Source organism: Haliaeetus albicilla, chromosome 25 (assembly GCF_947461875.1).
Source record: "Haliaeetus albicilla chromosome 25, bHalAlb1.1, whole genome shotgun sequence".
Lineage (NCBI taxonomy): Eukaryota > Metazoa > Chordata > Aves > Accipitriformes > Accipitridae > Haliaeetus > Haliaeetus albicilla.
Window position 1 is genome coordinate 21708500 of NC_091507.1, and position 16875 is coordinate 21725374.

The 16875-nt window shown below is 38.3% G+C and overlaps 1 protein-coding gene across 21 annotated transcripts in view; it reads right to left on the bottom strand.

Annotated features, from left to right (window-relative positions):
• Window positions 1-16875, bottom strand: part of MCF2L (MCF.2 cell line derived transforming sequence like) — a 158879-nt gene that overhangs the window by 6793 nt on the left and 135211 nt on the right. For 12 of the 21 annotated variants that reach the window (XR_011322121.1, XR_011322120.1, XR_011322122.1 and 9 more), the window contains 17 exons: window positions 16329-16488; window positions 16110-16180; window positions 14974-15050; window positions 13857-13923; window positions 10201-10316; window positions 9164-9233; window positions 7854-7946; window positions 7600-7692; window positions 6120-6245; window positions 5173-5394; window positions 4503-4595; window positions 3904-3982; window positions 3671-3737; window positions 2232-2347; window positions 1467-1553; window positions 557-616; window positions 129-203 (listed from right to left, as the gene is read on the bottom strand). Coding sequence is in view for 17 of the 21 variants with exons in the window: in XM_069770226.1 (XP_069626327.1) it covers window positions 129-203; window positions 557-616; window positions 1467-1553; window positions 2232-2347; window positions 3671-3737; window positions 3904-3982; window positions 4503-4595; window positions 5173-5394; window positions 6120-6245; window positions 7600-7692; window positions 7854-7946; window positions 9164-9233; window positions 10201-10316; window positions 13857-13923; window positions 14974-15050; window positions 16110-16180; window positions 16329-16488 (1672 nt within the window). In the remaining 4 variants the exon portion in view is untranslated. Of the gene's footprint in view, window positions 1-128; window positions 253-556; window positions 617-1466; window positions 1554-2231; window positions 2348-3670; window positions 3738-3903; window positions 3983-4502; window positions 4596-5172; window positions 5395-6119; window positions 6246-7599; window positions 7693-7853; window positions 7947-9163; window positions 9234-10200; window positions 10317-13856; window positions 13924-14973; window positions 15051-16109; window positions 16181-16328; window positions 16489-16875 lie in introns of those variants that run through there. The other 9 variants (XM_069770237.1, XM_069770240.1, XR_011322123.1 and 6 more) reach the window with 8 other exon arrangements.

Here is a 16875-nt window from a genome sequence, read left to right on the forward strand (position 1 = left end):
AAAACTCAACTGCTATCAACACTGCTGCATGCAACAGCACCATATAGGTATTCCCAGCGCTCTGATGTACCATATTACATGAGGGATGTGTGGGTATCTGTGGAGTACAAGATGTGGTATCACTATACCTCTTAAACCAAAAGGAGTTGGGTCACTCACTACTTCATGCCGTTTAGCTTTTTTGTCAGGACTGGTAGGAGAAGCTGCAGGAGGATGAATAGGCAAAAAACACAGAAGAGAGATATTGAAGAACTGGAAAAAAGAGAATAGGTGGATTGCATGCTACATACCTTTGAGTTTACACTGGAAAACAAGTGGATTTCTGTAATCACTCTAATTTTAGCTGTCATCGGTCAATTACAGCAGAAGGAATTAATTATTTACATGTAGTTATTTGAAGATAAATTGACAAATTTATTTTACGGTAATAGATGAAAGTATATGTACACTTTTCCAAATGAACTAGACATCAACTAATTACAATTAATTTCAATTTTAGACAAACACTACCAAATTAAGCAATCATTTTTATATAAATCTAGTGCTACAGCAATACCTGGTCCTGTAAGAAGGATCATTGGCAATGTCTGGCTTTTAGCAGAAGGAGTTGGAGTTTCTGTCAAGGCAAGCATGGGATATTAGTGCTCACCTCATTAGCATTAGATACACAACCCTAGAGCCTCTCCAGAAAGAACTCAAAGGTAATCATGTTTTAAAAAGGCATTCTGAAAAGATGCTTGGAAAAAAAAGAATCATGCTCTTGAACAAGTGCCATCATCTTAATGCAATTCAGACTGTTCAAAGATAGCTGTTCAAAACAAGAAGTGAATGTACCAGTGCAATTACTTGGCAGGAGGAAGCAAGAAAGGTCTCAGACTCCTGTTGCCTGTTTTAGGAAAAAAAGTAGAGACCACTTCTGGAAGCACAGGGAAATTCTTATTTGTTTTTGTATCCAGCAAAACAACATTGTCATACACATTCTGCTGTATTCATGCTTTGGGAGTTCTGTTAGCAAGGATGCTAATATAGAAATATTCTAGAAAACCTTGATTCCTTTTTGCCAAGTACAAGTGCATTTGGGGCAGATCCACTGAAGCTAGAAGCAGGCCAGGTGTCTGATCTGAAGACAACTTTCTTCCTCTAGTTTTCCTACAGGAATAGGACACTATAAACTCCTTCCTTGGCCTTGACAGTGAGACTGGAGGCATTGGAAACCGCACTCCTTCCCTTGCATCTCCAACAGCTCCACTTTTCCCAGCTGCATCTCCCCCTCCCACTCTGGAGCCGGTTTCTCTTGAAATCTCCCTGTCAGGGTCAGTGACTCACGAGCCTATCTTGAACTTAGGAGAACAAGCTAGTGCATACACTGAAAACCTGCTACACTACACACACACACACACAAAGTGATGCTTTAATTACAGCCTTAAACAGAAAACAATCTAGCTTTTTTTTTTTTTTTAAATTACCTTTCTGACTTTTGAGGTTAGTAAAGCCCTGCAGTGTAAAGCGCTTTTTTGACAGTACAGAGCATTCTGAGGTAGAGCTAGTGTCATCTACAAAGGAAGAAAGAGACACAGAAAGAAAGGGGAGAAGGCCATGAAAAGATCAAGGCAAAAAAATCGTTTGCAGCCCTGCCAGGGAACCTGCATGTTAGGATGAGAAAGGACAACTGAAAGTCCAGGTACAACAGAAGAACCCAAGTGGCCAGTTGTTCTCACTGTACAGGGGCTTGGACTGCCACCGGTTCAGTAAATAATCTCCATGATGGGAACCAAAATTCATGAGAAAAAAAAAGAAGAACAAATCCAAAAAGAACAAACCCAAAACTCTTCAGAAAGGTAATGCTGGAAATTTATCCAGAGGAAGATAACCCTGAGAAGCTGGGCAGCTCTAAGAGAAGACCTACTGCATACTCAGGCCTCATAATACATAGGTCCCACCTCCTTTTGGCTACCCCTCATTCAAGGTGACTTTGTGCCTGTCCACACCACACCGTGGAATGCAGAAACCCCAAGCTAAGGGCAGATAGGACCAGCACGCTGGTGTAGCGTGGGCAGCTCTTTGTGGGTGGGCTGCCTTAGGGCTAAAAGCAGCAAAGCCCTGCTTGTTCAGATGTAATGCTGCATTTCCCTGCACTACCATGGCTACTCTGCTGGTGGATCTGCCTGTGCATCTGCAGTGCAGGCATGCTCTTTGCAATTGAAGATAACAGTACATACGTGTAAACTCACCTTTGCCTTTCTCAGGGTACTTTGGTGCTACTGCGGTGCCATAACCTTCTAGACTCGTGAGATCAGCTTTTCTCTCCTCCATTTTTTTGGTGTTTCTGATGTGGTTCCGTGAAGGACTGTTTATTGGAAGAAAGTTAAGACAATTAATTGATCTGCAGCAAATTTGGGTCTAAACAGGGGTGATGACCTTTGGTTGTGGGCTGCCTTTTATGTACAGGTATATGGGCTGAAAAACATTTCTTAGCTACTTCCCAGATCATACCTTCCAGGACTGAAGAAGTCGTTGGTGACTATGCATGGAAAGACAATGAGCACGTACAAAGGAGAAAGACTCCCCTAACTGACTGCAACCACACGTACTATGGCAGTGGGAGCTACTGAAAAGACAGCTCAGGACAACTTCTACTCACTCTCAGCTACAGGCACACATTCTGTGCTGACAGATTTCTCCTGAATGTACTAAGAAAAAAAAGAAAAAAAAAAAAGGAATAAACTCTGCCCCTTAGAAGCTCTTAACACAGGAAAAGATGAAGGATGAACAAAGAATATAGGCTGGATCTTGCAGTTGGATTCCCATCACAACTCCGATTGGGAATGGAATGGAGAAAGACATCCCACAAATACTATACATCTGGGAAATTCTCCCTGAGTGATACGCAGATGCATAAAACATGCAGGGCAGAGAGCTACTGATACATATTTGAGAGTACACCATATGGGAATGACTGAAAACATGAGCACATGGGCTTAGGGGTATATACACATATCATGAAAAAAAGAGTGAGTAGCAGAGGATTAAAAAGAGGTGTCTGAGAAGGGCAGAACAGCAGGTGGGAGTAGAAAAATATACAGGCTGGTAGGGTGAAGGATAAAAAAACAGGAAAAGAAGAAAAGCTTGACTCAGAAGTTGGGACACTGGAGGAATCAATAAATCAATTAAAAAAAAAACCAACAAAAAAACAAAAAAGGAAATTGGAGAAGAACAAGGGACAGAGAAAAGATAATGCCCTGAAGAAGACAAAAAGGAAGATAACATGACATTGGAAAAGGAAGCAAAAAACAATCCAGGTGAAGGAAAAGAACAGAGAAGGAAGGAAAAGGCCGCTGCTCCACATAACTCTCTTATCTGGAGTGTAAAGTACATAATTAGCTGTTCAACAAACAGACCCATAATACCACCAGGATTTTGGCTGGTGCAGAAAATGACTTTTCTGTGTTGCTCTCTATCAGCTGGCAAAGCCCATGTCACTGCTGCTCAGTTTAACAGTTCTGGAGATGTATAAACCCCAAGCTTTACAGCTTTATAGTAGGAAGAGACCTAAAAACCCCCTAAAAGATAAGGACCGGTATTAAGGGATAGGAGTAATGAAGAACTGCAAACTAGATGTATTAGTATTTTTACAAGACAAGCAGGCTAATTTGACAATATACTTACTTACCTTGTACAAGATGATGCTGGTAGAGGTAAACTCTGTGTTTGTTCTAGTGTCCTGTGCTGACTAGCTTCTGTAATGGAGGAAACAAAAAGAACTATTAACATCGATTTGTGTTTTGAGCTTTTCATTTCTACAGTCCTACACAGTGAAGATATACAGGGCAGGTTTTGAAGTTCAAAGAGATTAAAACCCATATATACATATATATATATACATATATCTCCAAAATATTTTACCTCTGCATGCCTGCAGTTGACTTGTCAGCACTTTTCTTATTTCATTTACCCAAGTAGCTTTAACTTCAGGGGTTGGTGCCTACCCGAAAATAAATACAATCAGCCATAAAGCATAGAATACTTATTTCACACAGAGTGGTGTGCCAAAGCACAGCTTTGGAGGAATCCTTCAAAAGGGACAGACAGAGCTCCCTCTCTAGTCCTTCAGCGAACAGAAACTAGTTGTGACAACTGGAACACGCCGAGGTAGAGGCTGTGCACGTGCTACAGTCAAACCCCGGCTCCCAAGCCATCCACTACTCCAGTGAGAGCAATAGTAATGGTGTATACAATATCCTCCATGGATATTGTAAAATGTGATTATTTTTTCCCCCAAAAGACTCTGCAATTGAAATATATTAAGAAACTACCTTATGAATTAATCTGGTGGTGGTTTGGGTTCCCCTCCGCTCCCGTTTTTTTTTTACATTTCCTCATTACTGTCTATTAGTGATTTAACACAGGAAGAAAACTCCAGATCTTCTTAGGGTTAGACTCCCCCCTGCCCTGTCTTTTCGCTCTCCTTTTGATTTTTCTTAATGTAGTGGCATGTTATTTACCTGTATAATGTAAACTTCTTCCCTTGCATTATACCAGATTTCAAATTTTTTTGCATCACCTTTGACATTTTCTGTTATTCCAACTGCTGCCATCTGGAAGCAAAGAGAACAGAAGCTGACCTACCACATTGCAATTACGGTAACAACAGAAACAGGCAGCTACTGGTATTCTTTGATACCCTATTTCTGAAAAGGAAAATCGCATCTTGCTTCTTGCTGAAGGAAAAGAATAGCCAATAACATATGATCTGCATGTTGGACATCAGGGATTTAGTGCTTTGTATCAGCTTGGCTACCTTGGAGGGAAGAAAGGTTTCCGTACATTAAATTGAGGCTGACCCACGAGATGTCTCTTAAAATCCAGACCACCAAATCTTACATCTATTTTACACTACCCTGCTCTACATTTTCTTTGTGATTAATATAACTGACACTCAGCTAGACTAGTACGGTTTGGATTTTCTCAAAGGGTGATCTCCTGCCCACCATCTCTCTAACAGACAGCAACACAAAGTAACACAGACCTGCAGCACCAGTTAGGTTTGCCTGAAAGAGCAAAGTTCCCAGTGCCAAACCGTAACACAGCTTCACAGACAAAAAACTAGAATGTTGTATTACTGCAGGCTAAGCCCTCAGTACCTCGACCTTGCTGGACTGCTCGGTGTCTTACATTTAAGGAGTGTTTGTAGCTATAAGAAGGCGCTTTCTCGTATCCCTCTCCATTTTCTTCTCGCTTTTTACAGAACAGCACTGCTTTCTCGTGGAGGAAGAGGTGTCGCTGCATTGGCTTGAAGCGTGCCAAATCCTTCACCTTCGAGTGACCCTTTTTATGATCAGTCCAGACATTGAAGGATCCCTGCATTAAAAGCTTGCCCAGCTCATTCAGGTTTCCCTGGAACAAAAAAAAGCGATATGTATAACTACAGAGAGATAACATCAGACTAAAACACATACTCTGAACAGGTCTTCACAAGTTCTGTTGTTCCAAGTAATCTCTTGCATCAGTGTTCATGTTGGGTTTTGAAACATAATAAAAATAAAGTCAGTGTTGGATTTTTACACGTAGTTTTCTCTCCCAACGCTGTTCAGGCAGTATTTTACAGTCAAGAGTACCAGTAGCAGACGTACAGAGATCTACCCATAGAGAGAGGGGGAGGCACAATACACATACTTGGTTGCTTGGGGTTTTTTTCCCAAACTCTGCTCCAAAGCTGCTTATGTTGTGTTTCAGGGTTTTTTTTTTTTGTTTGGTTTGGTTTTTTTTTAACTGGAAGTTTTGGGTGTAATTTTACACACAGATATAAAAACTTAGGAGCAACTCCCATTTGGCAAGTAGCCTAAACCTCTTTGTGATGATTTTCAGTTTCTAATTCAGTGTCAAGTAGATCAAAGAAAAAAAACTTGGGTAGATGGAGCAAAATATTATTCATAGCAGGAAAACTTCAGAAGAGTATAGAGAGATCCATTTTCCATTATTTTCATTACACAATTCAGTATAAAGGCACCTTTTGTAAAACATTCTCCTCATTATTAGTACACAGTATAGGGTATGCTGTACATATATATAAGAAATAAATGAAAAGAAATTAAAAAGTAAGTAAAAATACTGTTACTCACATCATAGCCTGTAATGGCTATCTGGTGCATAGAATCATTAACGGCTTTGAGAATACCCAATATAGAAGTTAATGCCTCCTGAAGATCTTCAGCACCTTCACAGTTCTTACTGTACTTCAGCATTTCCTGAGCAGGCCGGGAATGACAACATACTTAGCTTTGGAAACAGTAGGGACTAGAAATGTTCAAATTTTAACACTGAATTTGGGCTATGTTTTTAAAGTTATCCAGTAAAGTTTTATACCATATAATCTAGTGGGTTAAATACTGGCTGGAATTCAGAAGACCCTGAAGTTTTACTTCTCCTCTCTGCTGCTAATTAGCCAAACGTATTTTGTTCATCTACAGGTTTTGTAAACTCTACCTAAGAATTTTACAAGACTAACTTTGCAAACATTTTTTTCATCACAATTGCTAACTCCCCCCCAACCCAAAACACCCACAACCCCAAAACAAACAAAAAAAGGATATTGTTTATATCTGTTACTTTTTAGAAGAGAACAAATGTAAAACCAGGCAAATTTCATTTATTATTTGAATTATGGTGAGGCCTGGGATGCTAGTAACAGACTTAAACTTACTGCACTGAGCATTGTCTACACATTTAAAAAGGCATTGCTTCTCCAAAGGGCTTATTGGTGAAGCTGCATCTTCCAATTTGATCCAGATAAACATAGCTGCAAGTTCACGTGGAATCCTCCCGACTTCACAGTATGAGAATAAGCATTTACTCATGGACTGCAGGCAGTAAAGATACTTTAAATCAAAAACCTTTCTAATACTCCTCTCTTTACACAACCTTAATGTAATTAATTCTTTAAAAGCTGTTAAATTCAGCTCAGTTTTAACTCAAGAGTAAATTTGGTCCGAGGCAATTTTTTTAAACTACTGTTAAATACAATTATTGAAACATGTCTATGTGGGAAATACTTCTTACTTCAAACATGGCAAAACCTTATACAATAATTTAAAAATTTATGATAGTATATAGCTCTCATTTTGCTCTCTCAGCATAGCATGTTTAAGTAAATCACAACAGCATCCTTCATAAAAACACCATACAGTGCTCTCAGTCAAGTACATTTCCTAGAACACAGCAACAAAAATTCCTGCAATATGGATGAGGCAACTGTAACTGAAGAGTAACAAGTACTTCAGATACTCTCTTTTCTTTGTTGCAAAGGTTTCTTGGTCCTTCTCCATTTCCCCTAATCAACTTTTCATTCTTCTCTTCAGCAGAAATATAAGGGCAAAAGTAGTTATGCAAGGTGTCTCTGTAACATTTGCCTGCCTACTAGCAGCTTTTTGTCTGGAAAAGAAGAGAACCGAGCTGGAAGTTGATAGACTGGAATTTGTCTCTGTTATGATTTATACATCTGTCTGGTAACTTTTAGGTTTCTCTCCAGCAGGCTGAGAGAAGCAGCATTTAAAAAACCAAATACACAAAATGTACTTAGCATTATAGTTTAGTAACACGTACCTTTAGCAGTAATTGGTATTTGGTTATTCTTTGAACGGGTTTCAGCAAGTATGAGTCCAAACTGAGCTTGTGATCGAGTTTCCTTTGACATTCCTGTAATCAGTGTTGGATTTCATCAGGACATTAATCAATATTTTTGTTATTTGTTCTTGAGATGATTAAATAAAGACAAAAACCCAAACCAACCAACCAAAAAAACCAAATCACAACAAAATGAAAACCACAATTATTTCAGAGATTTCAAGGCAGCATACCTGAAAGAATACAGAATCTGAAAACTGCCTCCACAAACTTTCAGATCGAGGTTTATTTTGACAGTATTTTTCATAAATCTGGAAATCTTCCATCTGAAATTGGTGAGAGAAACAAAAGGTTAATAAATTCTTGTGACTTTAATAGACAAAGCTCATATGAATTTTTTTCATAATCAATAAGGCTACGAAAAATCAACAACAAAAAAATGCAATTCCTTGAGGTATCCCAAGCAAAAAAACAAATATTCAAGATCACTGATTTTATAATGGCTACTAATTTTGTACTTGGGACATCAGAATAAAATGTTCCTGTTAATTTTTGCTTCAGTTGAATGTTAGGTACCTTACGAAGCAGCACATATTATATTTACAAATATATTTCTATTACAATATGAAAAATACTTCTGTGAATGCCCAACCATGAGTCCCTCTGTGCAACTGTTTAAAAAGTCTTTGCCCTTTTTTCCTTATACATTTTCATTTTATGAATGTGTTTTTCACTGGAAGTTGCACCAAGGTAGACCAAGCGCTTTGTTGCCCCTTTCAACTTCAGCAACTAAATAGCATGAGTTCAGACTTGTTGAAAGCAAAGGGAAATAATACTGTTGAAAATGCCATAGCAACTATAGATATAAAGGAAAGACTAGGTAGAAAATCAGCAGGCACAAAAGTACCTCTCTCGGTCCTTCAGTTTTAGGAAACGGCATCTCCATGGATGTAGCCAGTAAACAGAAAGGGGAGGGAGGGCTCCTCCCAGGACTTCAGAGCATCAATAGGTAGTAACAACAGGAGATTGATTTCCATAAACAGATTCTTATTTAGCCTTTAGTATACTACAGGTGAGACTCGCTGTTTAATAAATCCCAATTTAAAAAGTTTAATTCTGTCATAGCTTTCTATGTTGAGAATAAAAATATTTTTTTGCAACTTACTCTGTTGAGGTGTACTCTTTAAAGAGAACAGAAAAGAAAACAACAACAACAAAATCCAGTAAAGAAATCTAACCAAGTAAAGCAATCCTTTATAGTGATGTGAAATGATGCAGTACATGACTCCTCTCATGTTTTCCTAACCGTCACTGTCATAAAGCAATTTTCTTTCAACAAGGTAGTAGCTCTTTCTAACACAATTAATTACCCCACACAGCAGAAAATATCCCCAACTCTCAATTAACATCTACATTCTCAACCTGTTACCTGTTCAAGACAAGCAAAGGGGATGTGGTGGCAATTACTACATGAAAAAATCACTCATATGTTACAGTCCTAGGGGGGCTTATGAACAAAATACCAGCAAAAGATGACACATACCTGATCCAGAAAGCACCGTCCTACTAGTTCTGGGAATTCTACGTAGTTTTCTAGTTCTCTCAAGAATATTCTATGAGGAAGAAGATTTTCTTAGAGCACATGTTAAAAAAGCTGCAGTAATTGTTCACATTCCTGCAATTTGTTTTCTTAACTTTTGGAAACAGAGTTGTAATTCTGTACTACAAAACTAAACAAAACTCTTCTAGATCATGTATTTAAAAAGGGATAGCAAATTAAACAAAACATTCTGACCAATTTGTTTTAGCATACTATTGCTACAACTGAAATCAAATATGATTGGGGAGGGAAGGGGGATTTTGTTTCCCTGCCTTATGTATTCAGCAGCAGGATTTGTACGGTTTGAAGTGTTTGGTTTTTCCTTCCAAATACTACCAAACACCACAAAGCAAACAAAGTGACCAAATCCGACCTCCCCAAACCAAAAAAGCCCACCCCAAAAGATCAGTGACAAAACTTCCAGTCTAGTTTTGCCTGAATAAGAAATAACTATTTAATGTACTTAACTTCTCTTGAAAATACTTCTCTCTTCTAACAATTTAAATATTATCCTGTGAAGAAATAGCTCTCTAGCAGCAAGGATTCAAACTTCAGAGAGAGGTCACTCAAGTATAAAATTAACCAGCCTCAATCAGATGTAAGAGTTGAGAATTTAATTTGTGGTTTAGAAAAATAATTTACTTTCCATAGCAAATTTCATAAAAAAATAAAAGAAACTCAAACCCAAACAAACCTTGCTTTAATTGGCTAGTAACCAGATCCCAGTACCTTTCTTCAGGAAGAGGACCACAATGCAAAATTTTGCCAGTGTACTGCAAACATTTGAATAAAGTTTCACACAGCTTTGCTCATCTTTTATAGATATTTTGCTTTTCCTCTACTATGTAATATGAACTTTCACGTGCCAGATAGCCAAGTGGGACTCAGTAAGGATCTTTTAGCAATTTAAATCAGATTAAAAGAAAGAGTAAAAGAATCCCATCCAAATGCTATTTTTAGATCTGAATGCAAATCCTTACCTGTTGTGAAAGTGATAAATTTCTTCCATATTCCCAAACAAGATATCCTTCTTATTTTGGAGTTCTGGTGAAATGAGATGAGCCATTAAGGGGTTGTCCATCTCTGCAGCATAACCCTGCAACACAGGAGAGAAACGCACTGATTATCTCCCATTAATTGCAGTGTTTATCTCTCTCTGACAAGGCAGTCTGCCTGCAGCCTGACAGACAGCAAAGAGTGAGCTCAGTATTAATCATGAAAAAATATACAAATTCTGTTTTTCCATCAGTCCAGTAAAACACACCTATAGTCTTTAGAAAGACACTTCAATAATTACTGCAATTTTAGCTAAGCAAGGATAAAACAAAGTTTGCAATCATTTACACCAAGCAAAGGCTATGCATTCCCATACTGCTTACAAATTATAGCTCATACTTCTTCTGTTAAGACTTTACACATCTGAGTTTAAAGCCACAATTCCAGTACGCACGCAAACCTTCATGCCAGTCTTAGCTATTAGTACGAAGGAACAAGCTGACCGTAGTTATTTCTGCAGGTAACAGAAACCATTAAGCTGCAAGTTCTATCTTTAAGACATTTTCATTAGCTTTGGTACCAGAGTCATAACTTTACATTCTGACATCTTCCATTTGTCATATAAGGCCACATCCTCTTTATCTGGCACAAATAAGGAAAAGAGAACACGCAGGTGGCTTTAGCCCAGGACCGTTCTCCTCTGGTCCTGAGATCACTAATCTGCGGTCTCTCAAAACACTAAAAAACCCCCAAACAACCTCCCCCCAAAACCCCAAACCCAAACAAAAACACCCCCAACCAATCAATCAGAAAAACTGCAGGAATACTCTAGTACCTGTATTGTAAGCAGACTTCTTAATGTAAGTAGATTTTTTAGTGTACAGGCACTGAAGGAAGATGATGAGACCTACTTTAGATTTGGATTAAATTTCTTGCTCTCCTCTTTTTTTTTTTTTTTTATAAACACAATTACCATGGACAAGGTTATCGCTGCATTAGTGACACTGATTATAATAAACTGCACTGAATTACAACAAACTGGCAAATTAAATTAAAAGATAAGCAAAAGTGCACCTACAAGTGAGATTTTCAATTTCAAAGTGATGTCCAAACTACAAAAAGTAGGAGAACTAGCTGATAAAGTCAGCTAGCCTGAAGAATTCAAGCATTTGAATAGGACAGCAATTAGGTGTTGTGGGTTTGGTTTTTTTTTTTTAATCAGTAACATTCCTTTAAAAATCTGGGTATTTTTTCCTCAAACACCACAAAAAAGAAAAAACAATGGTATAGGCAAAGATGCTGTAGCTCATAGATAGCTAACCACTGATCCAACTCTCATATCTCTCCCACAAATAGGAAAAATGCAGAGTCTGAAAGAGAGGGGGAAAGAAAAAAAAAAAAGCGGTACAGCCTTAAAAAAGAAAAATAATTTACGTAAAATGGAGTTAAAATAAATTAACAGGGAAAGAACTGCAGCCACCATGCAGTTTAGATGCTGTGAAGAGATGCATGAAGAGAACAACTCATTTCCACTTGAAGTGAAGATGTTGCTGAACATATCAGCAAAGCAGCATTGGCATAAAGAAGGGGTATCTAACCCACCTGAAGTGAAAACAAACCTGACAGAGCTCAGTGCTTTGGATTCTGAAAGAACAAAAGCATGAAATCCATACATTGACAAAACACTTTTGACAATTTTTTTTCACTTCAGGCTGACGTAATACTTATTTTAAAAATTTAATATAAAAAAAACCCCTTCATGTTTTACTACCTATGCAGTACTTGTGTTTTAAGAAAGGAGAGGGAAAGCTACTCCATGCAGCCACAGGGATCATTTAATCTTACTTTGAGAATATATAAGGCTTTGCTTAGTCTTCCATTTGAAAGCTGTTCTAAAAGCATCAAAGTAAACGGAAAAAGGAGGCGAATACAATACCTAAAAAGAGACTAGACCAATATTTTTCCCCAATAAAAACTACTAGATTTCACAGACTAAAGTGGGATGACCATGGTTATTAATGAAAGGAAAACTATCAAGCTCAGATAAAAGCAGCTGTAGCAGTTTCCCAATAATCAATGTTGGGAACTACCTTGTTTTTTTCTGTTGGAATCCTTGCCAGAGAGCAAATGCATGGCAATTAAATATGGCATAATAATAGGAGACACTGTCCATACAGAGGAGTATCAGGTTATTTTACAGGAAAAATGGGAAGATTAATAGAACAGGAGAAACAAAGGAATCAGGAGAATAGCCAGAACTATGGATTAATAACTAGAATTAGTCAAAAGCTGGAAGACTGCCACTGAACCATACCTCAGCAAGGATCTGATCCAGAATTACTGTTGGCAGTCCCAATCACCCAAGTTCAAGAGAGATGAATCCCAAACCGCCAGGAGGCAGAGAATTGTACCTGGCATGGTCAGAGTACTGGAGAGTCTATCACATTGGCAGAAAACCAAGACAGCTTGGCCTAGCAGGACAAGGGTTGCACTATACTCTATGCAAAACAAGAGTAATACCAGAGGAATAGAAAGATTCTGCAACAACCCTCCAAGCAGCAGCAGTAAGGACCAAAAACCCTCCACCTATTCGAGTCTTGATTTTATGAAGAGAACAAAAGCAGAGAAAAACGTGGTCCTTAGGTCCACTCCAGACCTACCTTGCTTTATTACCACACATCAGATGCGACTATCCTACTATCATCAACACTTCCTAGCACTTGGACTGGACCCAGGACTTAAATGCTATGGGAAGCTGAGCACAAACTAGGCAAAAGCAAGACCAGAGTTCAAAACCCTCATACAGTACTCTTACTTGAAAGTATGTACTCAGAAATTATCACTCCCAGTCCATAACTTAAGACAGATCCTTTTCAGGAGCTTAACATTGGAATGGACACCAAGAGTACCCACTTGGCTCAATTCCATTTAATCCTGATTAAAATAATTCAACCTCAGTTACCTGCAACTTCTTCATCTCCTACAGTCAAATTGAACTACAACAAAATGACTTGCCCATGTCTGAAGACTTAACAAACTTGAGGAACACCACAGAATACAGCAACGTATTTCTACAAGCAACTCAGCAGGACTGCCTCCACAAGCATGGAGCAAAGGGAACACCTTTGTTTCCTTTACAATTTCAAATGAAGATATTATTATTACAAGGCACCCTGTTCCCACAGTTGTACCCAAGACATTTGGAAGATCACTTAAAGATATGCAAAGAGGGACACAAGAAACAAATTCTCTCCTCTGACACAAGATTCCTTCGACACAGATTCACATTCCTGTGTGACACAGGACCTTCCTGGAATTGACACAAGACTCTGGAATGAACTTTTGCAGGAATTAATGATCATTACAAATCTCACTATGTTCTACCTAAATAGTTAGGCATATCTTATTTTCTGCCCGATTTGTGTTTTCTAATACCAAATCCTAGTTGCATGAATATTTCTAGAAAAAAATTGCACATTCCCACATCTGTGAAAATACGATGAGATAGGAGAGATGTAATGATCACACTGCTTGACAAGACAAGCAGAGGCATTACAATGATAAGGAAAGCATAACAGCATCCCTGAAATGGAAGAGGTAAATAGATTTAGTAACAGCCGCAGTGAAATTTAATCTTTACCTCAAGAACACACAGAAGTTCTTCCACATATGCTCGTTCAGTCTCAATAAGTTCATTCATTACATGCCTGTAGACAAAGAATGACAATTAAGGCACGTCTATTCACTTATGCAAAGTAATGAGGCAACATTAACTTTGTCTGTGTTTCTACTTTACTTCAGACAATAAGAGAACAATTTCCAGGTAATGGAAAACATGATGTTTCATAGATATTTCTGTCAACAGTTTATATATCCTTATTGAGAAGCACGTATTTTTAAAACATTTTAAAATTTTTGAAAATGTGTTTAAACAGCAGAAAAGTAAAATCTGGCATTTTAAGTGCTGTAGTAAATGAATTGAAGCAGTGAAGCATTTTATCATTGTACATACAAGATCTGTTTATGCTGTGTTTACAAGTATTACAGGAGCTGGAGTTAGAGCTGCATAGGATTATCAAATACAGTCTTAAAGTTACACCAGCCATTTTAAATTAGAGGCATTTAGGACACACTTCAGATATCATGATGCTGCTTTAAGTTTGATTTCCCTAATGGTCAAGCAAGCATGCTTCCCTCCAGCCCCCTCCCCTTGTCATTTTGTACGATTTAACATGTGGTTGTAACAGTGAAAAGACAGAAGTATCCAGTTTACAGGTAGAAATGCAAGCTCTGCTATACACACTGCAGGTGGTAATAAGTTATTTTTTGAATGTAAGTGGTGCTGTTTAGTTTTTATACAAGAAAGGTTTTTTTGTAAGATTTATCAAAACAGGGACTAAAAGGAGTGAAATAAAAAGACAAAGTCTTCTGAAGCACGGAGACCAAAACCTCCGATAGATTTATAGGAGGCTTATTATGCAAAACTGTCATCTCTGAAATGAAAATATGTAGTTATCCTGCCATAGCATCACCTCGCTGCAGCAAAGCTGAGGTCTGGTACTACATAAGCTATAAATAATGATGCAGACAGACTGAGATGTCTTCCTCTGTGTACAGAGCATATTCAATGCATTTCAAAAAGCACTGAGGCTTAATTCAGAGAAGCATACTTGTCTTATCAAATCCTTGGCCGAACTCAGCCTTTGCTGGAACCAAGTCAGAGAAAAAGCATTTTTTGTTTATCAAAATATACTTACTGCCGTAACACAGCTAGGTTTTCTTCATCATCCATTGTAGATCCTCCTCTGCTTTGATGGAGTTCAGTCATTTCACTCTAAAGAAGAAAACAAACAAAAAACAACAACAACAACAAATCATCACAGCATCACAGATAGGGGGAAAACACTTTAAAATACAGAGCTTTGCACCCAGCTCTACTTGCATGCGTTTCCACAGGAAAGACTGTACTCCATTAAAAATGAAGGCAATTTGCAAGAATGCTGCAAAAAAATCCAAGTCAACCTGAAGGTCTTGAAGCACACAAGAACATTTAGACACAGGGAGTTTTCCATGAAAGGCCAGCTTAGAAAAGACCGTGGTTCGAGGCCCCTTTCCAGGAACACAACATCAGAGCATCAGCATAATCTTGGAGGCAACACTGGCCTTAGTCTGTTTTTCAAGCTAAAAATGAGGTACTGTACTAACTTTCTGGTAACTTCCTAACTTGACACAGAAGTTCACTCTTAGAACTTCTACTGTAATGGTTGACCTAATTACAGCTTGCTGAAAAAAGTGAGAGGTTCTGCTTTCAATCCCCCCTTGAACTAACCCTTTGCTCCAACTGTTGTCCCTACTGGTCATGTGGTCCTGCCTTCCTCCTCGCATTGTCTTTTGCTGGACCTTGGCTGAGTTGATTCAACTCTCTAACCCAGTGGGAAACTACTTGTTTCTGTTGCTGCTGTCAGGTTACTTTCCTTGCCGGAGGCAGGGCAGGAAGACCATCCCCACTTGGGAATGGCAACCCATTAGGTCAGGTGAAGCTGTCTTGGAGCCAACGACAACTACCTCTTCACTTTCACCAGTTTTAAGAGTAGCCAATTACTACTGGCAAATAATAAATGCTTCCTGTTCATAGATTTTATATTTTGCTGCCCCTAACATTTTTCCTAATATAGGCAACTATTTACTTTACCTTCCCTTATACCCAGCCCAGCCACAAAGCAGCCTCTATTTAAACCAGATGACTGCTTCACCAGAATTACTTTGATAGGGGCAATACCATCACTTTTTCAGTGGAATTGCCTCATCCTTCTTGAGGTTCCTGAATATTCTGTTGTATTATGACTTTCTCAAGCAGTACGTGCATGAAAAGCGCAAAGAAAAAAAAAACTACCTTTCCTCTTCTGCAGTTTACTCTCCGAAGCGCACTGCTTTCCGAGTTGGATATGTATTCTCTTTGAAGACCTAAGCATGTAAACCAGAATCAAACAGCAGTTAGAACTTGAGCAGATCTGACACAGATGTTTGTGCAACCACAAATTACAGCTGAAAGTTTCTTTAAGTTTCTCAGCATAGCACAAAAAATTAGTTACAGGCTACTACAGTTACTTACCTGGAGAGGTACAAGGAGATTTTACAAAGGCTTCAGGTCTTGGTGCAACTGGCTGAACAGGACGTGTCTGCTTAGCTGCCAGTTTCTTAAGACTTACTTGTCTCTTTTGAAACATTTCTTCCATACTTTCTTGCTTCTGAAAAACCTTTTGCACATGCTCCTACCGTTGCCAGAAATAAAAATCCTTGTCAGAGACCTATCAACAAGCTACACTGCCATTTACAGCACATTGATCTGAAATTGCGATTGTTTTTAGACCATGTATAAAAATATTACCCTACTCTTCACTCCTAACAAGGCATAATTTACAGTCAACTTAAAAATTGGAACATTACTTTATAAAACATTTTGTGTGCTTGCTGTAGAGAAACCAATGGGGTTCAGGTTTCAATTTAAAAAAAAAAAAAAGTAGGGAAAAGTTTTTTGACAGTGTCTCATGGTTCTGTTACATGAAGAGATCAACCAAGAGGAAAAGGAACATATTCTCAAGTACTAAAAAAAAGCAGTTACAAAGCAGAAGTCATACAAATATCAAGGACAGGCACAT